Source organism: Stenella coeruleoalba (genome assembly GCF_951394435.1).
Source record: "Stenella coeruleoalba genome assembly, chromosome: 16".
In the NCBI taxonomy this organism is placed as follows: domain Eukaryota; kingdom Metazoa; phylum Chordata; class Mammalia; order Artiodactyla; family Delphinidae; genus Stenella; species Stenella coeruleoalba.
In genome coordinates, this window is record NC_137162.1 from 61,988,002 (window position 1) to 62,013,821 (window position 25,820).

General features: G+C 48.8%; 1 protein-coding gene across 1 annotated transcript; it reads left to right on the top strand.

The window, feature by feature from the left end:
• On the top strand, positions 1-25,215 carry NPFFR1 (neuropeptide FF receptor 1). Its single transcript, XM_079899527.1, is given in 5 exon segments — positions 1-412; positions 9,989-10,303; positions 16,845-16,944; positions 20,186-20,843; positions 20,845-25,215. Coding segments are annotated over 5 exon segments (1,287 nt in total). The 5' UTR covers positions 1-405; the 3' UTR covers positions 21,052-25,215.
• Positions 25,216-25,820: the final 605 nt, after the last annotated feature.

The window sequence follows — 25,820 nt, forward strand, 5'->3', positions numbered from 1 at the left end:
TGATGCTGCGGGCAGGGGGCGCTGCTCAGGCAAACGTGTGCCGGGTGCCATGGCGACGGCGCGGCGCGAGCCCCCTCCCTCTGGACGGGGAGGGCGGGCAGCGGGCAACGGGCCGCGGGCAGCAGAGCCGGGAGGGTAGCTGCGCTGCTCGGGAGCCTTCAGCCCCGGCCGCTGCCCGGCCGCCTCCGGGCGGCAAGGGGAGCGAGACCCCGCGCAGGGCTGGGGCCTGCGAGCGCACGCCCCTCCGTGCGCTTCCGCCGGGCCCTGGACCAGAACCGCCAAGCGCAGAGGCAGGGGCGCGTGCCAGCAGCCCAGCGCCGGAGACCCGCTGTCCCCTGCAGGCTCACAGGGGCCTGCTGCCTCCCTCCGTTGGTGACTGTCCCAGAGCGGGCCGGAGTGGGCAACATGGAGGGTGAGTGACCCCGGGGCTGGGGCTGGGGGTGGGTGGGTACCGACTAAGGAGCAGTGAGCCAAGAGACAGGAAAGGGACTGGGGGGTCTCATCGGGGGCTGTCCAGAGCCCAACACTGTGACACTGTGTGTATGTGTGTGTGTGACAGACAGACACACGCTGAGAGAGGGAGAGAGAGAAAGACCTAGAGGGCTCCGTAGTGTGTGTGCGTGAATATGTATGTGTGAGAAACTGAGAGAGAGAGGGAGGGGGTAAAAGACCTGGAAGCCTCTGTCCCTGTGTGCATAGGACGCTCCCTCCTTCATGGGCAGGGGATCCTTTGAAACCGGCTGAGGACAGCTTACCTATTAGCTTTAGAGTAATTGCCATCCCTTCCAGCAGGGAAAGTCACAGAGATGGAATTCTACACAAGATCTCAATGCAGAATTTCCCTCCCTGGGAGAAAGGAGAGGGAACTATGGACCTGACCTCCAGGACTTTAAGGGATAGGGACCCCCGGCATAAGGCTGCTTCCTCCAGCCTTACCAGGTGGGGGTCCAGACGCCCCTCTCAGCCAGTGTAGGAAGGGAAACCATATTTGGACAAAGAAACTGGAGGACTGAGGGCTGGTCCACTGGCTTGCTGGGTGTCTTTGGGGTTTTGCCTAAACCTCTCCGTGCTCCTGGTTACCCATCTCTTGAATGGAGAAACTTACATTCAGCTGGCTTCACAGAGTGGCTGTGAGGGTAAAATAAGACAAGGTGTGTTGAACAAAATCATACCTGTAAAAGAAGGCTGCTCCAGGAGGTAATAAAACCCAGAAATGCCAAGCAAGGCATTGCAAACACTGCTGGCAAGAGAGAAAAGGGAGTTTTACAGAACATCGTGTGCAGCTGCAGTTGTAGCTTTCCAGTGAGTTAGGGTTGAAAAGTGCACACACACAAGGTACAATGAGAAATGCAGAACCGAAGTGTCAGTGAACGGAAGCCAAGGAAAACTGGTGAAGACAGAGCAAAGAGCTTTCAAAGTCTACGTAAGGATAGCAAATGAACCTGCTCGGGGCTTGGGCATGTGGTGCCCGTAACCTTTACGCACCAGGGAGAGCAGCCAGCGCAGGGCACAGGCAATTTTACTTCAAATGGTGGAAGGAGGAAATTGAAGCCCAAGATAGGTGATTGGATAAGGCGTCAAGCCACATACAATCCAAGCCCAGACAAATGACATCCCAGGGACCTGGAGCCATTTGCAGATGTAATTATTGCCTTAGAGGAAATGACAGGGAATGAAGGAAGTGCCAGAAAACTGAAGATGGGCAAATGTCCTGATTTTCAGAAAGGAAGGAAAGGTAGATTTAAAAAAACCCTAAACTGCTCAGATTGATATTGACCTCTATTAAAATTCCAGAATAAATGATCCAACATACAGTGAACACTTAGGAGACAATAAAGCAATCCCACATCTAAGAATTTTCTTCAAAGGCTGCCATCCTGTACGCTTGCAAAGATATGTGCCCAAGCATTCTCATCACACTGCAAAATCGGGAGTCATCCAGATGTCCATAAATTAAGTAAATTAAACGATGAGAACACCTGCAACGGCATGCTGTATAGACATTAAGAACTGTGTTTAGGATTTCATTTAGTGGCACGAAAATATGTTTACTGCCTACTGTGAGTAATTTTTTAAAAAGCAGGTTTTAGAACACATGTTTAGTATGATCCCCTTTATGCAAAATTACATAGGCTTATTATTGGATGTATATGTAAAGTATGTGCAAAGAGATGGTCATTAACATCTTTGGGGGCTCCTGCTTCTGAGAGCACACCCTAAGAGAGCTTATGCCTGGAAGCAGAGGTCAGGAGAGTAAGATGGGAAAGGGAGAAAAGGCAAGAACCAGAACCAGGCATGTGGACGAGCTGGGTTCAGCTATGGGCCAGTAGGGTTCTCTCTCTCTGGTCACCTTCTGAGAAAAGTGCAGAATGCACCTGAGATTTTCGCCACGCAAGACGGGGAGCCGACTGCTGTTTGTTCCTCTCCCCTGGCTGTACTCCCACACGTCTAGGTTGTTCCCGTTGGTGGCTTCAAAGAAAGCAAACCAGAGAGAGCCCTGGTGCAGGCTTGTTGAGGCACTGGAAGTGCAGGGAACTGTCCACCCGGCCAGAATCTTTGGGATGTGTCTGGGAGCATCACAAACGCGTCGGCCACGAGGGTCATCTCTGGGTGTGAAATTTCAGGGATGTTTATTTTACTCTCTTCTTTTGTCGTGCTCCGAACTGCTTTATAGAAAGCACATTGTTTTTTTATAAAAACAAAACAATCTTTTTCAAAAAGAAAGAAAATGATGTAGTGGTCATTAGGAACATATTAGTGCTCACCAAGAACAGATCAGGCTAAACCTACCACATTTCCTCTTTCAGACTGGGTTTCCAAGAGGTAGAAAGATGAATTACGAGATTTCAGCAGGACCCTGCCAAGTTCTCTCATGAGAGCCCTGTGAACTGATGGAGGGTTGCGGGAAGGGGGCTGGAGGACTGATGGCGGGGCTTTCATTAAGACTTTAATGCAGCTTAGAGGTCCCTCGGACTCTGACCTTGACATGACGTTAAGTAATTTAGAGGGAAAATAAAAGGCATGCTCATCAAATCTGTGGATAAGAGCCATGACACCCACATGGCAACAGTTCAAGATTTAAATGAAGGGTATCTGAACATTCTGGAATGCTGGATCAAAACCAAGAAAGTGAAATGTAAATGGAAGTGAAATGCAAAGTCCTGAATTTAGGTCCCCCCCAAAATCAATTGCACACATTTCAAATAGGGGAGATCTGGTTTGTAACCTTGAGGAAAGTTTCTGGGGAGATCAAAATGGATTGACAGTGAGATAGGTCTAGAATCCTGCTTGCTGAAGAGACACTGAGATGTTCAGGGTGGGAAAAATGGCAGGGAGAGGGGGATGACCTTGGGGACAGGTGCCCATTCTTGTTCTGTGTGGCTTCAGGGAGCAGAACTGGGGCAGGTGGGGACAAGTTACAGTAAGACAACTCAACTCAACAACAGGAAGAACCTTCTGTCCCTCAGAGTTGGCCTAGAAGCTGTGTGCTTACCAGGTCTCATTGAGCAAAGGGTCACGGACTGGCCGGATTACTGACTGGAGGGCAGAAGGAGGTATTCTTGGGTGGCTGGCCCCAAAATAGGATCTGGGTGGTCTCTGAGGGCTTGCAGACAGACACCGCAGTCTGCCCAGCCTCCTGCAGAGCTGCTGGGGTCAGTGGGCAGTAGTCCCCCTCAGGCCTTCCACCCTGGGCCTGGGCTGCGTGGTATGCTGTGCAGTGAGACAGCAGAGGACAGCAGTCCCCACCCCACTCCCAGCCCAGCCCCAGTCTAGCGGCGTCCTCAGAGCCCCTGGAAGCCTCCACAGCTGCCTGCCCGGCCTGGGAGCTCCGTGGCTGAGGGAGGCCAGAGGCTGGGAGGATGTCTGCTCACACTGCCTGGTGATGGGTGACTTGTGGGGAAGTGGCCCATGCGGGGGAAGGTCACTGGAGAGAGGAGGGGAGAGGAGCAAGCTAGCTGGTGTCCCTCCAGCACGGGACACAGAAGCTTCTTGGAAGTCCAGGTGGGTTCTGCTTTTCCGTGCCCCCAGAAATGCTGCCAGAGACACTGTCAGAGCTGAGAACCACTGAAGTAGTGAGTATTTTAATCATATTTATCAGTTTCCTACTGATTAGAATGGTTAAAACTCAGTTTAGTGAAAAGGAAAATAAGAGTCGCTTAAAACACCCGCTGTGAATATACACTGTTAACGTTTTTTTGTTTATTTTTCGTCATTTGTTTGGAATGACACACACACACTTTTATACGCAATACAGTTTATAATGCGTGTACATACTATTTTGTAAGCATTTCAACCTTGGCCAGTATTTTCCCTCACACCATCAGAACTTGTTCTATTCCTTAGGTGAATCCCTAGAAGTGGAACGCCTGGCTCCGGGTGTGAGTCTGGTGTCAGGGTGCTGAATGGATGTGCCCCAGTTGCAAAGGCTGAGCGGATGTGTGTCTCTCCAACGCCCCACAGTGCACAGCCACCCTCTGGCGTCACTGAGCGCTTTTCCTCTCTGTGAATCTGATTGATGGAAAGCTTACCCCTGTGTTCTTTTAAAATTGCATTTCTCTGATCACAAAAGAACTTCTTTGTCTCATGTGTTCATTAGTCATTTGTACTGTGTTGTGTTGTGTTCTTCTGTGGGTCCCCAGTGGCTCATGGCCCAGGCTGTGTTCACCCAGGAGGCTTTTGGGAAGTGGGTGCTGAATGGTGAACCCAGGTCTCTAGTCTGGGGCTGAGCTCCTAGGTGGTGGTACCGGGACAGACAAGCAGGTGGCTATAACGATGAAGGTATTAGTGGGAGAGCTGTGAACTCAGAGGCGTACCCAGACGGATTCTGTGCTCAGGAACTTCATTTTGGTGTTGATTTATCTTTCAGGCTCTGCAGGGAGGCCCACACTAAAAGTATTATAAAAATATCATGCTCAGATTCATTGTGCAGTTTAATGCTGTCAGTAGGGCTGCTGCTGGGCTAACACGTATTGAGTGCCACGTGTCCCATATTTCGCCGAGTTCTCTTCTTACGTTATCTCACTCTTTTCAGTAAGTGTGAGCTTATCTCCATTTTGCCAGTGAAGACTTTGGTTTCCAGAGGGGTGATGACTTACCCGAGGTCATAGCCAGGAATTGTGTGTTTCCACTTTAAAGATGAGAACAATAAGTTCCCACATAGATGAGGCGATGTCTTAGTCAGCTTGGGCTGCTCTAACAAAATACCATAGACTGGGTGGTTTATAAACAACTGAAATTTACTTCTTACCGTTCTGGCGGTTGGGAAGTCCAAGATCAAGGGGCCAATCCAGTGTCTGGTGAGAACCCGCTTCTTAGTTCACACACGGGCTCCCTGTGTCCTTAGGTGGTGGAAGGGGCAAGGGAACTCTCTGAGATCTCTTTTATAAAGGCGCTAATCCCATTCATGAGAGCTTTCCCTCATGACCTAATTACAGTTGACCCTTGAAAAACACGGGTCTGAACTGCGCTGGTCCACTTATACCCAGATATTGTTTTTTGGTAGATGTGTACTACAGTACTGAACGATCTGTGGCTCGTTGAATCCGTGGATGTGGACCCACAGATACGGAGGGCCGACTGTAAAGTTCTATTCGGATTTTCGACTGCACAGGGGTCCGAGCCCCTAACCACCCCATGTGTTGTTCAAGGGTCAACTATACCTCCCAAAGGCCCTACTTCCAAATACCATCACACTGGGGAAAAGGTTATAGCATATGAATTTTGAGGGGACACAGATATTCCATCTATTGCCTGAAGTCACCAGGAAGGAGAGCCGGGATTTCCCAGTCTGTGTGCATCCACTACCTTCAGGGTATTTGGTCCAACTCCTTTATCTGTGGTTCCCAGACTGGAGTGTCCATCAGAATCACCTGGAGGATGCGTTAAAACAGAGATACCTGGTTTCTGGTTCCCTGGAGTTTCTGGTTCCCTAGATCGGGGGTGATTCCTGAGAATCTGCATTTCTAGCAAGTTCCTGGCGAAGCTGATGCTGCTGGCAGGGGACCACACACTGAGAACCAGTGCACCCCCATCTTCTCTCTGGCCCCAAACTTTCAGTGGCTCACAGCTTGGTCTCTGAGATCATCAGAATGCCCCGGAGATAACCATTATTATACCCTGAGACCTCCAGGAAGCTCCCCGAGTAGAGGAATGGCTCAATTGGGTTCAGCGGATGAAATTTTCACAGGCTGTATGTAGTGTATCCACAAAGGCACCAGGCAGATCCCAGGAAGGACGAGGCCAGTTGTTAATGAGGTCTCCGGCTGCTGGCTTGGGGCCCAGGTCGGGTGGGAGGCCTGCCTGCCTCCAAGCCATCTCACCACAGGCCAGGGGAGTTGCCAGGAATAGGAAGCAGTTTTTCCTCCTTGAGAATAAATGCCAGAAACTGGCCTAAGTATAGAGACTGACGCTCAGGCTCAGGGTCCAGGGATGGGCAGGGTTGCTCCCAGACTTCTCAGGGCCAAATGAAAGGCAGTGGGGGAAACAGGCAGACTAGAGTTTAGCTGGGCAGGTTCTGGCAATTCCCTCTACCCATCCACACCCACAGATTTCCCCAAGTCATGCGGGTTGATTTTGAGGCTCATCAAGGGTGAGCTATCTAGGGAGGCTCCCAGCAGACTCTGTGATGGGGGGTTCTTTCCAGAGGACCCTGGAGAAGGCCTTCCAACACCAGAAATGCCAGCCTTGAGCAGGACCCTGTCACCTGATGTCAGGATTTGTCTTTCCTTCCTTTTTCTCCTCATACAAATATTTATCCATTCAACAACCATTTAGTAAAGCATTTACAGTTGTCAGGCCCTGACGAGATGCTGGGGATATGACCACCAACGAAAGAGTGAAGATCCCCTGCTCTCCAGGACCTGACTTTCAAAGGTGGAGGAAAAAACCAATAAACCTGGAAACAAATAAAATATCGGCAGATTGAAGAAAATAAGCAGGATGCTGTGAGAGATAATAATGGGGCACCTAAATTAAATAGAGTAATCGGGTACAGGCTTCTCCGAGAAGACAATGTTTAATTGACAGCTAAAGGAGGGGAAGAGGCAGAGGGAATCGAAAGAGATAAAGGCGTTGAGATTGGAAAGAGCAAGAATGTGTTGGGGGCATCACGAGGTGACCAGAGCACAAAGGGCAAAGGGGAGAGTAGCAGGGGGTGAGGCTAGTGATGACAATAGGAATCAGACCATGCAGTAAAGAGTTTGGATTGTATTCGAGATGCAATGAGGAGTCTAGGCAATAATTGTTAGTGGCTCCTGCTGAAAACATTGGTGAAAAGCTAATGGGGAACTTGACAGTGGAGGGATCAGGCTGACATCAGCTAAGCCCACTGATCAACCTTAGCGTTAAGAAAGAGACCACCTAGGGCTTCCCTGGTGGCGCAGTGGTTGAGAGTCCGCCTGCCGATGCAGGGGATACGGGTTCGTGCCCTGGTCCGGGAAGATCCCACATGCCGCGGAGCACCTGGGCCCGTGAGCCATGGCTGCTGAGCCTGCACGTCCGGAGCCTGTGCTCCGCAATGGGAGAGGCCACAACAGTGAGAGGCCCGCGTATCACAAAAAAAAAAAAAAAAAAAAAAAAAAAAAAAAGCCCAGTCTAGCCTCTTGGAAGATGAGAGGCCACATGGAGGGGAACTAAGACACCATAGCACCAACCACCAGCCTTGTGAGGGAGGTTATCTTGGACCTGCCAGCCCCAGCTGAGCCATCAGATGACCACAGCTGCATGAGTGATCCCATGAGACACCTGCAGAAGGGCCACTCAGATTCCTAAGCCACAGTGCCATGTCACGAGATTTTGGGGTGGTTCACCACATAATATGGAATAGAAACAGAAACCTTGTTCGGATCCTCACTCAAACAAACCAATTATTTAAAAAATTCTGTAACAATGAGGGAATTTTGAATGCTGGATAACTGATAATACTGTGACATAATGGTTAATTTTGTTAGGTGTGATAATGATACTGGGTTATGGATTTTTCTTGAGTCCTAATTTTTAGAGATACAATCTGAAATATTTATGAATGAAAGGAAGTGATGTGATTGTGCCCCAGAATAATCCAAAGAGAGGTGTGGGTATGGATGAAACAGAATTGGCCTTGAGCTGGTAATTGTTGAAGGCGGATGATGTATACATGGGCGTTCTTTATACTCTTCTCTCTTGTCATGGTTCATTAAACTATATACTCTTGTATATATTCACTATTACATTCTCTCTTGTACATGTTTGACATATTAAAATAAAGATGTTTGGGTACAACTGGCTGCACCTGGAGGGCCTAAGCAGGGGAATATCATTTCCTCTTCTCACTGTGCACCCAAAACTTCCAGCTTCTCCCCCTCCACCGGCAGTCCCTCCACCCCCCTCCTGAGTGCCCCGCTGCACCTGCTGGTCCCTGTTGTCCCCACTGTGCCAGGTCATCGGCCTGTGCTCCCCCAGGGTCTTTCTAGCCTCCAGGTCCCAAGCCTCTGGCCGTCCTCCAGGCCAGTGGCTGAGCTCTGGATGCAACAGAAGATTCCCCTAAAGACTCCTCATCTCCTGGAACAGGCCACATTCAGTCCCAGAGGAAGGCAGGAGGAGAGTTTACAAGACGACATCATGAGTCACCATAACTAGGGACTTCCCAGAAGAGCTGTGGTTGGACACTCAGCCGCTCCCTTCCATACGTGTCTAGAGAGACACACACTGAAGCCTGGGATGAATTAGAGACACACGGAGCAGGGCCAACTCTGTTGCAGACTCCTGTGTCCCCTTGAGCGAGTCTGGGAACCCCTCTGATCCCAGTTCTCCCATTTCAAATGGGGCTAATACCTAACCTGTTTACCTCACGGGGTAACGGGGAGGGTTAGATCAAATAATAGACACGGAAGCGCTTTGTTAAATGCTGTGCAAATGAGGCAGCTGATACCGCCATGGGAGGAGGTAAAGGATGGGTGGTGGCCTTGGCTTCGGATGGTCTTCCGGAGAATTTAACGTGTGCTTTCTTTGATCCTCAGCCCTGGTTCAGAGTCCCCTTTCGCTCTCTCTCCCTCTATGGCCTTCTTGCCTTCCCCAACTAAAGTTCTGTGGACATGATGATGAGGGATAGCAAAGATTTTGAGGGTCTAATAGTTAGGATCCCAGAAGAAAACAAGTGGTGCACTCAGAAAGGATTTAACAGAAGAGAGTTTAATAGAGAGACTTTACAGTGGGTAGTGGAAGGCAGGAGAACCAGCATGGGATGGTGACTCACCCAGCAACTGGCAGTCACAGGAAGCGGTCAGTGCAGAGAGGGAACGGTGTCACTGTGGTTCTGCGAGAGCTGGAGCCATGGGAGAGGAGTCACCCAGCAGGAGCTGTGCCCATAAAGACAGCCCCACAGGAGACCTGGGCCAGGCAGGGATGGAGTCAGGAGATGAATACCCTGACTTCTCTCTCCTCCATTCCTTCAAGCTCCTTCAGTGCCTCCCATTGGCTGAACCCAGTCAAAAACCAGAGGGCAGGGAATAGAATCTAAAAAAGAGTGGATATATGTATACGTATAACTGACTCCCTTTGCTGTACAGCAGAAACTAACACAACATTGTAAATCAACTATACACCAGTAAACAAACAAACAAGCAAACAGCCCAGAGCGCAAGGGAACTTGGGTCCTACAGTCCTGATGTAATGTAGTCCTGAGAAGTCAGCCTCTGGGGCAGAGAGCAGGGCTGAGAAGGATGGAGGCTAGATGGGGCAGAGGGGGATTGTCTGCAAATGGAGAAGAGCCAACATTGGGAAATGAGGTGAGTGGTGGACAAGACGGGGTGGGAGGTGTGAGATCAGGGTTTGAGTGGCTGTGGGGTAGAAGTCTTGCGTCAGTGCATCCAATTGCAGTTGGAGTTGAGTACATGATCTGGGTATTAGGGCAGGGGCAGGGTTTGGAGCGCAGAAGGATCTCACCAGTGGTGAGAAGTCAGTCATCTCTTCTTCGCCTGGGGTCCTGACCCGTGTGCTCCTTTGCTCCTAGGGAAGCCCTCCCAGCCTTCCAACAGCAGCCGGCCCCCATGCCAGAATGGGAGTGATGCCGAGGCCAACACTACTGCAAACCTCACCTTCTCCTCCTACTACCAGCACTCCTCCCTGGTGGCTGCCGTGTTCATTGTGGCCTACGCGCTCATCTTCCTCCTCTGCATGGTGGGCAACACCCTGGTCTGCTTCATTGTGCTCAAGAACCGGCACATGTGCACCGTCACCAACATGTTTATCCTCAACCTGGCCGTCAGCGACCTGCTGGTGGGCATTTTCTGCATGCCCACCACCCTCGTGGACAACCTCATCACTGGTGAGTGGAAGCACTAGAGGCAGCAGGAGTACCCCTACCCCTGAAATCATGGCTGGCCTGGTCTCTTGGCCGAGATGCCATTGTCTCAAAATCTCAGGACAGCCTTGTGGCTGAGGGATTCGACTAGAAATAACAGATGTAATGAGTTAATCATTTTCTATGTTCCAGGCATTGTGTGATTTACTCTTCCTGCATGATCTTAACTAATCCTCACGACAACCCAATGAAGTATGCGTTATCGTTACCCCCAATGTATGGATGACAAAACGGATGCGCAGAGTGATTAAGGGGCAGGTCTGTAGTTTACACAGCTAAGCGTCAAGTCCCACATTCACACATCTATATTTCTAACCACTACACTGTTCAATCCTACTCTCCCAGGTAGCTCCCTTGGGCAGAACTAGAGCCAGCGGGAAGAAGCTGGAGGGAGGCAGGTTTCCTCTGAATAAGGACCTAAAAACTTATTTGAGTTGTTTTCCAACGAAAGAGTGTTCTCTCGTACAGGTATTGTGCTCCCTGTCACTGGGAGTGTCTAAGTAGGGACTGGCTGGCTGTTTAGCAGGGATTTTGTAGAAGGGATCCAAGCAGAACTAGACCAGCCGACCGCTAAATTCCTGCCTATCATCCTGCAAATAGCAGAAGGATCCTACCGTCATCTATTCTCTCTCCTGTGATTTGCCTTTCTTACTTCAGAATAAGCCTCCACAGACTAACTGGTGGGAAGGACTAGTTTCCAGAGCTGTGGAGACCCCTAGAGGTCTGTGCCTGCAGGTTCTGAGCTCAGAGCTCCCAGGAACTCAGGATTCAAATGGACAGCCCCATATGGAGTGACTTAGCGGACTTGAGGCTGGGGGACTAGCAGCCTATGTTTCTGTAGGTTCCAGGACCCAGAAAGTGGAGCCGGGGCTGCCAGCTTCCCGTCGGCTGTACCGGCTGTGCCTGGTGGGATCTTTAATCACAGCTGAATCCCAGGTTCTTTCAGGGCTGCTGAACAGAAACTGCATCCTTCTTCCCAAAACACATAGGCAAACATATGCATGCATGCACACACGTGCAGAGGTGCACACACATACAGGCGCACGCACGCACACACACACCAGTTAACAATGATATGGTGAGGTCACTAGTGGGTTAAGGTGGTGTCTGCCGGTCCTTTTCACATGTGTAGATTTAAAAAATTGTTTAAATTGACAACACATTCACATGGTTCAATGGTCAAAAGCTAACAAAAGGTATCCAGTGAAAAGTGCTCCTTCCACTTCTGTTCTCTGGCCTTCCAGCTCTCTCCTGGGAGGGAACCGATGCTGCCCGTGTCTTGTATGTCTTCCCCAAAATACTTTGTGTAAGTACAAGCACTTTCCAAAAATATTTTATATAAGTACAAGCAAATTAAGGAAATGCTAACTTTCTAACCAGTCAGTTCTGCACCTTTACTTTTTCCCTGCTTAAAAATGTAATTTGTAAATAGGATTCGTTAAAATTAACTTACATAGAGTAAGTTACTCCATACTAATAAATGAAAGAGGTTTTTATTCTTTTTTTACAACTGTTTAGAATTCCATTGTATAGATGTACTACAATTTATTTAACCAATCTCTTTTTGATGGGTATTTACGTTGTTTCTAATAGAATCTTCTGCAAGAAAAGAAAACTTCACATAGCTTTTCTTTCTTTGTCTTTGTTTCTGTTTTTTTGAATTCAGGTGCAGAGAGTTGAATTATTCGCATCCACTGTTCCTGGCACTATGTGACTTCACTGTTTTGGGAAGCCCCTTGTGTATCTTTATTCATTCCCTTCTGTACCCTTACCCCACTCCAAACCCCCTCCCCCACTGACAGGCAAACATTCTATTAAATGTAATGTTTGTGATTTGCATGCATTCTTACAAAATGTGCATCGTACATGTGTGCATGTTTTACATTTAAATATTTTGTTAAGGTATAATTTAACATACAAAAACCCCACCCTTTTTAGTGTACAGTTCCACAAGTTTTGACAAACATATACAGTCATGTAGTTACAATCAAGATATAGAACAACTTCATTGTCCCCCAAAACTCCCCCTTGTTCCTTTGTAGTTGCTGCTTCCCTCTGCTCCCTGGCACCATTGATCTGTTTTCCTGTAGGGACAGAAAATATCGTTTTGCCTTTGCAAGAATATTATATAAATGGAATCATACAGTATGTAGCCTTTTGAATCTGGGTGTGTTTTGTTTTGCTTTCTTTTACTTTCTATTTTGAAATAATTTTAGATAGATGTACTGAAAAGTTGCAAAAATGGTAGTGTGTTCCTGTATACTCTTCACATACCTTCCCTTAATGTTATTATTATTTTCTTTTTTCTGGAGGAGATTAAGCTTTTATTTCTTTTAAATTTATTTTATTTATATTTTATACAGCAGGTTCTTATTAGTTATCTATTTTATACATATTAGTGTATATATGTCAAACCCAACCTCCCAATTCATCCCACCACCTGCCCCCCACCCCCTGCTTTCCTTGCTTGGTGTCCATACCTGTGTTTTCTACATCTGTGTCTCTATTTCTGCCTTGCAAACTGGTTCATCTGTACCATTTTTCTAGATTCCACGTATATGCATTAATATACGATATTTGTTTTTCTCTTTCTGACTTACTTCACTCTGTATGACAGTCTCTAGGTCCATCCACGTTTGTACAAATGACCCAATTTCATTCCTTTTTATGGCTGAGTAATATCCCATTGTATATATGTACTACATCTTCTTTATCCATTCCTCTGTTGATGGACACAGGTTGCTTCCATGACCTGGCTATTGTAAATAGTGCTGCAATGAACATTGGGGTGCATGTGTCTTTTTAAAAATAATTAATTAATTAATTATTGGCTGTGTTGGGTCTTCGTTGCTTCACACCGGTTTTCTCTAGTTGCGGTGAGCAGGGGCTACTCTTCTTTGTGGTGTGCGGGCTTCTCATTGCAGTGGCTTCTCTTGTTGAGGAGTACGGGCTCTAGGCACGAAGGCTTCAGTAGTTGTGGCATGTGGGCTCAGTAGTTGTGGCTCGTGGGCTCTAGAGGGCAGGCTCAGTAGTTGTGGCGCATGGGCTTAGTTGCTCCCCGACATGTGGGATCTTCCCGGACCAGGGCTTGAACCCGTGTCCGCTGCATTAGCAGGTGGATTCTTAACCACTGCGACACCAGGGAAGACCTGGGGTGCATGTGTCATTTTGAATTATGGCTTTCTCTGGGTATATGCCCAGTAGTGGGATCGCTGGATCATATGGTAGTTCTATTTTTAGTTTTTTAAGGAACCTCCATACTGTTCTCCATAGTGGCTGTATCAATTTACATTCCCACCAACAGTGCGTGAGGGTTTCCTTTTCTCCACACCCTCTCCAGCATTTGTTGTTTGTTAGATTTTCTGATGATGCCCATTCTAACTGCCCTTAATGTTAATATCCTAAATAACCATAGTATAATGATTGAAACCTGGAAATTAGCATTGATACAATACTATTAACTCATCTGCATACTTTATTTGAATTTCACTCCTTTCCCCACAAAGGAGTCCCCTGGAGTCCTTTTCTAGTCCAGGATCCAACTGAGGGCCATACATTGTATCTGTTTTTTGTTCGTTTGTTTTCTCCAACCTGTGACTGTTCCTTGGTTCTGGACTTTCCTGACCTTGACGTGTTTGAAGAATACTGATCAGTTATTCTGCAGAAACCCCAGAAACTTGGGTTTGCCTTATGTTTTCTTACAATTAGATTTAGTTTATGCATATTTGATGAGAATACTACAGAAGACATATTGATAAGGCACGCACTATCAATACGTATTAATGGTGGTGTTGATGTTGATCACTTTGTTAATGTGGTGTCTGCCAGATTTTTCCATTATAAAGCTACCATTTTTCCCTTTATAATTAATAAGTATCTCATAGGGAAATGCTTTGAGACTATGCAAATGCCTTGTTTCTCACTATCCTTTTACTCACTAAGAGCATCCATTGGATGGTTCCTGCCTGCAACAGTTATTACTGTTATATTTCCTCAGTGTTGATCTTCTACTTAACATCATTCCCCCTACATTTATTTTACTCTATGGGTTATAACCCAGTTTTACCATTATTTTGTTGCTTAAATTGCCCCCAGTTTTGACTATTGGGAGCTCTTTCAATTTGGCTCCTGTGTCCTTTTGACATGCCACCATGGACTTTTTTTAGTCTCTCCTTACTTTCTGGCACCATAAAGTGTTCCAGGCTCACCTTGTATGTTCCCTGCTCCAGCCGTGGAATCAATCAACAATTTCTCTAAGAAGGTCTGGTTCCTTATATTGGAGAATGACATTTAGAAACCAAGACCTCGGCACTAGATGTGACCGTTGGCACTGGGGTTTCATTGCTTCTAGGCCCTCTCGAGGGACAGAGCCAGGAAATATATGTGTGCTAACACACACATACTTAACATGTGCATCTTTATTTCTATATCTATCCATCTATATGTATATTGGAAACTATTATGCCTCTGATTCCAATCTAATATTACAGGATCATTTTAACTTTCCTCTTTTCCTCACCTGTAACTTCTTTCTCTAACAGTGAGAAATCTAACTCTACTTATCCACAATATATTTACTTATTTGTTCCATCTTGGTATACACATAAGGTAGATTCAGTATTGCTAACCCATACCCTTGTGAGAGACACATTTATTGATGAGAGTGTAGTGTACGTGTATAGTTCTTTTTGTAATCTTATAGTATACGGTCAAAATACTGTTTTCCAAAGTTACCGAGGTTAGTTTCTTGCTTCCCCATTCCCCTTCAGTGTGGTTATTTTATTCATTTGTAATGCATTTAGGTTCATTTGTTATTGTTTGTGTCCCACTTTGGGTTTCCCCCACATCCTGATGTTAATTAACTTATTTTTTGAAGATGTGAAACATTGCCATAATTCTAAGGAGTCAGATCCATACAAAAAGATATACTCGGAGGAGGGTCACTCCTCTGTCATCTCTACTACCCATTCTTCCTCATTCTTACCGCCTCCCTGTATAGGTAGCCAATCTCGTTATTTTCTGATCTACCTTCCTATACTTCCTTTGTACAAATAAGCAGATAAGTGTATATTTTCCTATATCCCCTTCTTTCTTACATGAAGGGTAATATACTATAGATACTCTTTGCACTGTGCTTTTTGCATTTAGCAGTATATTTTGAAAACCTCTTCATATCAGTTCATAGAGGTCTTCCTTATTCTTTTTTACAGCTGTATAATACTCTTCTGTGTGGATGTACCATAGTTTATTCAACAACTTCTTTATATGGGCATTTCGATTGTTTCTGATATTTTGCAATTACAACAATGCTACAATGAATAACTCTGTGCATATGTATTTTGTGTCATCAGAGGTGTATATTCAGGATAGAGTGAGATTGTCAGGTCAAAAGATAAGTGCAGAGGTTAGGCATCGCCTAGTTCCCCTCCAGAAGGACTGTATCGGTTTTCATTCCCACCACCGATGTCTGAGAGCTCCTATTTCTCCACAGCAAATACCATTTGCATTTTTTAAATTATGAATGAGGTTTGAACATTTTTTTCATGTCTATCAGGCTGCTGTCTACAGCGATCTTGACTTTCCATGACATTTAAACTCCCTGGCACCCAGACCAAACTCACCACTAATCCATAGTGATTTAGGGACAAAGAGACTGTAAGTCGATTAGTCTCCCCCTCAGTTTCACATCTGTAAAAAGGAGAGAATAATGGGGCTGCTGTGAGGATTGAGTGAGCCAGTGCTCGGCATCTAGTAAGTGTGCAGGAAGAAAATCAAGGCTGGTGAAAGAAGACCCCAGCCTTGGAAGATGACTCCTGTCTGCAGGCATAGCAGACAAGAACAAGGTGGGCCCCCCCGCCCTGCCCCCAGGCCTAAAGGGGCAGAAACACTAAGCAGTTACCAACACACGGCCTCAGGTAGCCAAGATGTGGACCTGGCTACTAGTCCTGAGAGCAGGTGGGACCCAGATCTCATGAGAAAGCAGAAGCTTGGGGATCAGAGTGAGGACATCAGGTAGGAGGGGCTAGAGCTGCTTATACCTCCCCCTGCCTGACAGTCAGGCTTGATCTGTCCTAGTGGTTCTCAACTTTGACTGCCACTCAAATCTCCTGGGTAGATTTGGAAAATACGGCTGTCTGGTGTGAGCCTGGGCACTGGTCCTTTTCCAAGTTCTCCATTGATTCTAGTGAGCAGCCAGGGCTGAGAACCACTGACCTAGAACCTGGAACAGGGCTATGGGAGCAGAAAGCCAGGCAGGGCTGGATGGATCTAAAGTTCATGGAGAGAAATCGCTGGTCAGTATAAAGACTGTCTCTAATAGGACTGTCCACGGTGGTATTGGCTGCTCGGTTCCTCACTCCTGGAAGTGTGTAAGCAGAGGCAGGATGACGACCTGGCAGGACATGGAGGAAAGATGCAAGCCAGAGGAGACTGGCCCCGATGGCCGGAGGTCTCTGGCTCTCTGCGAATGAGGCATCTCTCACTCTGGTGGCTTCTGTCATTGCAGGGTGGCCCTTCGACAACGCCACATGCAAGATGAGCGGCTTGGTGCAGGGCATGTCCGTGTCAGCTTCTGTTTTCACACTGGTGGCCATTGCCGTGGAAAGGTGAGAAGGTTCCTGTCTGGTTATCCCGGGCCTGGCACTAGGCCAAGCTGCTGTCTCCACTTCTGGGCCTGCCAGGAGGCCGGGGCTGCTCTGTGGTCGGTGGGGCTGAATCCTGAGCCACAGAGGCAAGGGTTGTGGGGCTGGCTGCCTTCTAGACTTGGGGGACTGCAGAGGACACTGCCACCTCCTTCTGGAAGGCCCGGAGGCAGCTCCTGAGGAGGTTTAAGAGGGATTCCTGCCCCCTGCTCCCTAAGAGGAGCTTGGGGGCAGTCCTTGTTTCCTGAGCAGCAGGCCTCCTTGCAGGTCCCTGATTCCCCATCTCCACTGTGTCCAGCTACTTCTGGTCTTTCCGCCTCAGATTCCATCAGATTCTCTGATAAGCATGGGTCTGCCAATGGAATGGAGCCAGGGACCAAGGAGGCTTTCTTTGCAGGCAACACATCCGACCCAACTGCAGTAGGTCCTCCTCTCCATCCTCCCTCTCAGTGAGCCCTTTCAATAAGGGTTCACTCCAGGCACTTCCCCCAGGGCAAGGGAGGCAGGCAGGTAAGCTGGAGGGCTGCCTAGCTGCATGACCTTGGTTAAGTCAATTAACTGCTCTGAGTCTCAGTCTTCTCATCTGTAAAATGGTAAATATCCTACAGGGTGGCTGGGAGGCTTCAGTGAACTTCTGTTTGTAAAGCTGATACACACCACCTGGCACAGAGACCAAATGTCAGCTGTTAATATTATTCTATTTCTTCCTTACACCCACACCCTCCTCCTTGTCTGCTTCCCAACATGGGCACCTACTGGCTCCACCCTTTCTAGAATCTAGTGTCTTCATCCTCTCACCACTTTGGCCCTCATCAAACCCAGTCTTTTGTGACCCAGTGAAGTAGGCAGTTGGGGAGATAGAACTGGGCTCCTGTCTGCAAGGCCAGTGGTGGTGGGGGAAGTCCTCCTTCACTGATCTTCATTTTGTTGTCATCGTTAACGATAGGTGAGTGTGCAGTGTCTCCCAGTAGTGTTTGGACTATTCTTCAAGTTCCTGTCTCCTCCAGGAAGCCTTCCTGGTCTGCCCCAGGATTCCCCTCCATCCATTAAGTGCTATTGCACTTACAGCCAGTACTATGTGCTTTAAGAATTATTTGTTCTCTGGCAATTCCTTAAGTATGTGATGCTATGAGACCAGTAGGCCAGAGTCAGGTAGGTTGAGAAAACAAGGCTTGAGACTGGCTGTGGGGAAAGTAGAAAGTGTTGTCAGGCCGGGGAAATGGTGGGGAGTCGGGAGAGCAGGACACAGTTTGCTGAAGTAGAAAGAGCAACATGGCTGGGAGTCAGCTCTAGGCCTGTGTTCTAGTCTAGGTTCAGCTCCTAAACTGCCCCATGACTTCCTTAGACTAATCAGATTGGCATCCTCGACCAGGAGAACTGGGCACAGGTATTTTTTTAAATGCTTCAGGAGAGCCTAATGCACAGTGAGGGTTTCCGGCTGCAGGTTTATACGGCACAGCGGAGCAACACAAATCTGGGCTCAAGGCTGGTCCTTGCTACTTGCTAGCTGTGTGACCTTGAGCCAGTTACTTATCACCTCTGAATCCCAGTTTCCTCAGATGTAAATTAAGGGTGTAATAATAATCACTGCTGAGACATCCTAATGAGGAAATGGTGCAGGTCTGTCCTAATTCTGTGGAGGCACTGTTGGAAGGACACTGGCCAAGGTGACATAGGGACAACCTGTCATGTAGACTCTACACCTGAACCCCCAAGATTTTCTGGAGAAGCCATAAACAGCTAAAAATTGTTTTCTCTGATACACCTACCCGATCGGCCTACTCAAGGACAGAATGTGCGGACTTATAGCTCTGCAACCTGTGAATAGCCACTGGACTCCTTGCCCAGCCTGTAGGGCCTTCCTACCGCCCCGTGGCTTACCTCTCCAAACAGCTAGACCCAACCATTCGGGGATGGCAACCATGCCTTTGGGCCCTAGCAGCAGCAGCTGAACTGACCAAACAAACTCAAACTGACTCTGGCCCACCACTCACTAACCGTGTTTTCCTCCCACCGGCTGGTCGACCTCCTAGGCCACAAGTCTCTCTCCCTCCTGGGCCCCTCCCGCATCCAGGAGTTCCACCTACTGTTCATTGAAAACCCAGCTATTTCTCTTGATCTCTCCCCTCACCTGAACCCGGCTTCCCTCCTGCCCATCTCTGGCACCGGGGGTTTTCTATCCCATTCCTGCCCTCATGTCATAGAAGCCTTCAAACCACCAAGAGAGAGACTCTTTGACACCCCTCTTTCAAACCCGGACCGCACCCTCTTTGTAGCATGCTCGCTCCCTGTTTTCTTAGGTTCCTTCGCAGGCGCGTGGAGGAAGTCTCTCAGGTGGCCACAAACCAAATGCTCCTCGGCCCTTACAACTTGCTTCCTACAGAACCCCCCACTGGTCTCCCCTAAGCCTTGGACCTCTGGTCGCCCGACTCCCTTTTCGACGCCCCCATTCAGCATGAAGTAGCCAGAGATCAGAACGCCGCCCCATTACACCAAAGATGTCGGGGTGTAAGGCCAACTGGCCCGAGGCAGGGGAACACAATCAGATTCACAGGTTGCATCAGACCGAAACTCTCCGGACCACCCAGTTCCAGAAACTGACCTGGGGACTTTGCACCCGGCCCAGCCTTCCCGCCTTTCGAGGGGCGGGACTAACGGCCCCCCAGGATACCCGAAAAGACCACCAAATAAGGAATACCCTGCGCCTTCCCAGATTCACCACACCCCTTTCCCTTCTTCCCCTATAAAATCTTGCCCAACCCTCGCCCGGGTGCGACTTCTCTGGCCCCTTTCTCTCGGACCAGTGAACCTCGCCCTGGATCGCTCCCTAATAAAGCTCACTTGAAGCTTTCCTGTTTCGCGGTGCCCTTTGTTAAGATCCGACCTTACACCTGCCAGCTAATGTTTATCCCCCGAAGTGCACAAACAGGATTCAGCTCTTGTAAAACCCTCCTTTTGCCTTTGTTGCGTGGCTACTCAGCCGAGGAGCTGACTCCCCAACAGGTGAGAAACCAGTTTGCTTGCAAACGAACTTAATTAACATCTGAGCCTTCTTTGATGCCACCTAAGGTGCAAGGTCGAAGGTGGAGTGCCCCTACCCCGCTCCCAGCCCTCCGCCCTCAATCGGGGATGGCTCTCATCCGTGGGGCCACTGGACCCCTGGGACCCGCCCAGACCCCCGCTTCTCTTTCCTCCGTCGCCGCAGGTTTCGCTGCATCGTGCACCCTTTCCGCGAGAAGCTGACGCTGCGGAAGGCGCTGGTCACCATCGCGGTCATCTGGGCCCTGGCCCTGCTCATCATGTGCCCCTCGGCCGTCACGCTGACTGTCACGCGCGAGGAGCACCACTTCATGGTGGACGCCCGCAACCGCTCTTACCCGCTCTACTCGTGCTGGGAGGCCTGGCCCGAGAAGGGCATGCGCAGGGTCTACACGGCCGTGCTCTTCTCGCACATCTACCTGGCGCCGCTGGCGCTGATCGTGGTCATGTACGCGCGCATCGCCCGCAAGCTGTGCAAGGCCCCGGGGCCCGCGCGCACCGGCGAGGAGGCGGCCGGGGAGGGCGGCCGCGGCGCCCGGCGCAGGGCCCGGGTGGTGCACATGCTGGTCATGGTGGCGCTGTTCTTCACGCTGTCCTGGCTGCCTCTCTGGGCCCTGCTGCTGCTCATCGACTACGGGCAGCTGAGCGAGCCGCAGCTGCACCTGGTCACCGTCTACGCCTTCCCCTTAGCCCACTGGCTGGCCTTCTTCAACAGCAGCGCCAACCCCATCATCTACGGCTACTTCAACGAGAACTTCCGCCGCGGCTTCCAGGCCGCCTTCCGCGCCCAGCTCTGCCCGCCGCCGTGGGGGAGCCACCGGGAGGCGTCCCAGCGGGCTCCTGCGCACGCAGGTCTTCGTGGAGGTGCAGCCCAGCGACTCGGGCCTAACCTCCGAGTCGGGCTCGAGCAGCGGGGCCCCCAGGCCCGGCCGCCTCCAGCTGCACAGTGGCCACGTGGCCCCCCCTGGCTTGGCCGCCGAGGGTCCCGGCTTTTCCCATACACCCCTCACCATACCAGCCTGGGGCGTTTGAGTGGGACATGGAGGGCCGGCCCCTGAACCCGAGGGCCCCGGCTGGACACGTGACACCCAGGCATGCTAGCGGCCTGGTGTGGTGTTAGCAGAGGGTACCATGTGCCTCCCTCTCAAATACAAGGCAGTGAGCAGTTAGTTGCTAGTGGAATCTTCTTTGCCACCTCCCCCCACAGACAGAGGCAAAGGAGGGTAAGGGGAGAGGAGCCTTGTTCCCCGAAAACCCTTCTATGTGGTAGAAGCCACCGGCATCATCTCACTGAATTCTCAAAACGCTTTCAGAATAGGGGTTTTTCATCCCCCTTCTGAAGACGTGAAACTGAGGCTAGAAGAGATGCGGTTAGCCCAGTCTCAGCTGGAAACCCTGCAGGAGTCTGTGTGCCTCCAGTGCCTGATGGTTTTGACCATCTCCAGCTGTCTCCAGAAGGACCCCCGGAAGGTGAACACAGTGAAGAGTGTAAATCCTAATTAGGCAGCTGGGAAGAAGCGAAAAGCAAGGCTGGCCTGTCCATCGGATGCTTGGTGTCCACGTCCTGGTGTCCTGTATGTATGATTGAAGCCACTCCCCTGATCCCTTCCCAGAACATAGTGTGTTCTGTGTAGCTTTGTCTTGTTTGTTCCAGGAAGTGTCCAGGGCCATTCTCTTCTCCCCAAAGTACCATTTACAGAACGTCATGTCTGAGCAGCTGCGGAACTAGCCCTGGGGAGCCTGCATCAGTTTCAGGCACTCTGGGTCTGAGCCCAGAGAAGGGTGGGTCTCTGTCCTCCCTCCTCTACCCATAGGGCCCACCGCCATCGCGGCGGCCCAGGTGAGAGCTCACAGTGCGACAGGCAGCTGCAAGGCCACAAGAAGCATCAGTTTATTTATTCATGGACAGGAGGAAGGGAGGGCATAGCACCCAGTTTCAGCCTTCCGAAACACATCTGCTCACTGGAGCTGCAAGTATAAGCCTTCCCCAAGGCCTTTCCCCCTGCTCCTTCCAGGGGATTGCAGGGGAGAAGTTGGCCAACCAAAGCTATGGTGTCTTCTGGGGCCTCTGGGATGACAAACACTAAACCTCTCCCTGGCATGGATAACTTGTGTGCCCTAAAAAGGGATGGGCACCATCCCTTGTTTGCTCTGGCTCTCACCCAGCATATCTGCATCACCTTGAAGAGAGAGGCTTCTCTCCAGGAGGTGGGAGGAATTGGGATCACCTTGTGATCCTTGCACGGCTCCAGTAACCTGCAGTTAACTGGGTATTTCCCCCTCATCTCTATAGAAAATGCACTGCTGCCAGAATTTTAGTGAATAAAAAAGAAACATTTCCAGGGCAGAGAATGTGACTCTGAGGCTCCAGTAGTCTCCTTAATCGACACACGATGACTTAAGTCTTAACCCTGTTTACTCCATTCTAAGTACTAGATGTAGGGGCAGAAGAAAATTCCTAAGCCACTGTACAGTGTGTTCTCCAAGCATGTCGCCAGACACTGTCTCATCTGATCCATACAAATGAGGCTGAAGGAGATGTTGCTGTTTTACAAAGTAACTGAGGCTCAAAGGGACCATGTGAGCCACAGAGGGGCAGGGTTTGGGTTAGAATTTGTCTTCTGGTTTCTTCCCACGCCCCTTCCTTCTTTTCAAGGAAGGTGGATTGGGGAGGAGAGCCGGAAATTCCCACAAAGACTTTTTGCCTGATGGTGAACCAGAATGCTCACAGAACCAGAATCCCCACCCTCAAGCTCCTGGTCTGGGAAATGAGAGTCTATTGTATTTACTCTTGTACTATCTGGCCTGAGCTGTTCTGTGTATGCTCTCTATGACCCATATACTGAGCAGGCTGCCAAGATCCATCATGACCCCGCCCTGGTCAAGGTGTCTGGGAGTGATGGATGTGGGTCTTAGGAAAGGGTGTGCCATCCTGTCCCTCATTAGGTAGTGCGTGTGTGGGCCCCATTTCTGGTGCTGTATCAGTGTTCTGTGTCACATAGGCCAGAGGATTCCTGGCTGCTTGCTGTAAAGAACTCTGACTCCAGGCTCTAAAAATAGACCAGAGAAAGGGCCCTCTTAAACCCAAATGCTTGTCCCTGTGGCAGGGGGGAATCTGTTGGGAGACACTGTCTGGTCTCTCCTCCGGTGTGTTTCTCCCTTAGCATGGTCTCCCCAACCACAAAATCACAGCCTTTACAGCTGGGGGGAGACCAGGGCACTCACCCAAGCCAAACTTCTATCAAGGCCCCTTTGTTTTACTTCCCCCCAAAGATGCCATGCTTTGAAAGATTGGGCCTGCCAAAACAAAAAACAAAAAAAACCTGCACTAGGCCATAATTCATATATTTGCTGTTACTGTTATTTCTTTTAAAAAAATCTTTCAAAGGCTATGCCTGCTGGTTCAGATTTGATTTGAATCAGGCATGACGATGCTTTCATGAGGGGTGAGGCCTTGTGGGTTCCTGTGGAATGTCTGGTTTTTTGTGTATGTGGCAAAATATATACAACATAAAAGTTACCATGTGACCATTTTTAAGTGTACAGTTCAGTGGCGTTAAGTGCCTTTGCATTGCTGTGTAACCATGACCACTGTCCGTTTCCAGAAACTGGAAACTGCAGTTTCCCAAACTGCAATTCTGTACCCATTAAACAATAACTCCCCATTCCTCCCTGCCCCTGGTAACCACCATTCTACTTTGTCTCAGTGAATGTGATTACCCTAGGTACCTCATGCAGGTGAAATCATACAGGATTTGTTCTTTTGTGATCGGCTTGTTTCACTTAGCGTAATGTCTTCAAGGTTCATCCGTATCGTAGTAGGTGCATAATTTCCTTCCTCTCAAAGGCTGGATAATATTCCATTGTATGTATATGCCGGTCATCCATTCATCCATCGATGGACATTTGGGTTGCTTCCTCATTTTGACTATTGTGAATAATGTGTGGAGTTTCAAGATATTGGAAGTAGCTCCTGAAAATAGGGTGTGTGTGAGCCCTGAGGACAGATGCCGCAGGTTGGACCCAGGATCTTTCCCAACTCGGCATTTATGGGTGATGAAGCCGAGGCTCAAGGAAAGCTATGATTTGTCTCATTCCCCTGTGCCCACCCCATCTGCTCTGAGCTTCTGTTGGGCTTTACTTCTTGACTAGAGTAGCTAGGAATTGTATGCTCCCTCCATGAGGTCATATTTTACGAAGGTATTTTTATAAGTGTAGGTTTATTATTCTGGCTGGAATCCTGTGACCCAACAAACACCTGGGCCCTGTCAGGGGCCTTGCCCGGTTACCCCAAGGCACACAAGGGCAAGCAATATGGATTTCACCCCATGTGCCATCCTTTGCCTACAAGCTGGTTGGGTCGCCTAAGGTGACTGCCCTTTCATAGGCAGCACGTTTGGAAATGAACTGGATGTGTGATAGGGGAAAAGGGCCAGAGGCCTGTTGACCCTGAGCGTCCCCACCCCAGCGAAGCTCTTGAAGGGACTCCGCGTCCTGTCCTGCTGTTTGCAGCATGAGCGATCATTCTAATCGTGGGTCTGCACCTGAGGAATGGCCTCTTGACTTGACCAAGACCATGCAGCACTCAACAGACCAACGTGAGCTGGAGGCAGATGCCCGGCCTGGACCCCGAAAACCATAATCTGCCCAGCCCTCTGCCGAGGACTTTCTCTTGGGGCCTGGAGGACACATGAGTTGACTTAGGTTGGAATGGAGGACAGAGTTGGCCACTAGGATGACAGCCCCCCTATCATTAGTCTTCTGTGTATTCATCCAAAAATCCAGGTGACAGCCAAACTGAGAGCTGGATGGACAAAGCATTGCTGTTAAGCTCTGTACCTTTTTGCATCTGTTTCCTCAGCTCAGCCCTCAGAAGTGCCACTGAGGAAAGATAGATGAGAAGGAGGTGACCCAAATGGGCTTCACTGCAAGCAAACAATGTGGAATCAGCAATAGACTTCTTGTTGAACAAGCCAATTATTTATGTTTCTGGCATTTTATTGTTGGTGTTTTTCTCTCTCTACACAAATACTCCATTGTGGAAATTTTACAAAATTTAGATAAGGCAAGAGAAGAAAATAAAAAGCACCCAAATCCCACCATAAGAGATAAGTATGGAATCATTTTCTATGCATATATATGTTTTAAAATTTTATAACAGCTTTATTAAGGCATAATTTGCATACAATAAAATTCACCCATCTTAACTGTACATTTTGATGAGTTTTAGCTATTGTATACAGTTGTGTAATCACCACTACAATCAAGGTACTTCCAGCATCCCCGCAAAATTCCCTTGTGCCAATTTGTAGTCAACCCTCACCCCTCCTCCCTGCCCCAGATAACTACTCATCTGATTTTGGAAGGTCAGATACTTGGAACAAGTGTGTAGCTTTTTGAGTCTGGCTTCTTTCACTCAGAATAATGCTTCTGAGTTTCATCCATGTTGCAGCATGAATCAGTAGTTTGTTCCTTTTTGTTGCTGAGTAGTATTCCATTGTATGGCTATATGATATTTTATTTGTCCATTCATCAGTTGATAGACATTTAGGTTGTTACCAGTTTTTATGAATTTATGAATTATGAATAATGCTGCTATGAACATTCATATATGTCTTTATATGTATATATGTTTTCAGTTCTCTTGGGTAAATACCTAGGAGTGGGTTGGCTGGGTTGTAAGTGTATAGTTTAACTGTGCAAGAAACTGCTGAAGTGTTTTCCAAAGTTGCTGTGCCATTTTGCATTCCCATCAGCAGTGTATGAGAATTCTAGCTGTTCTTGCCAACACTTAATAGAAT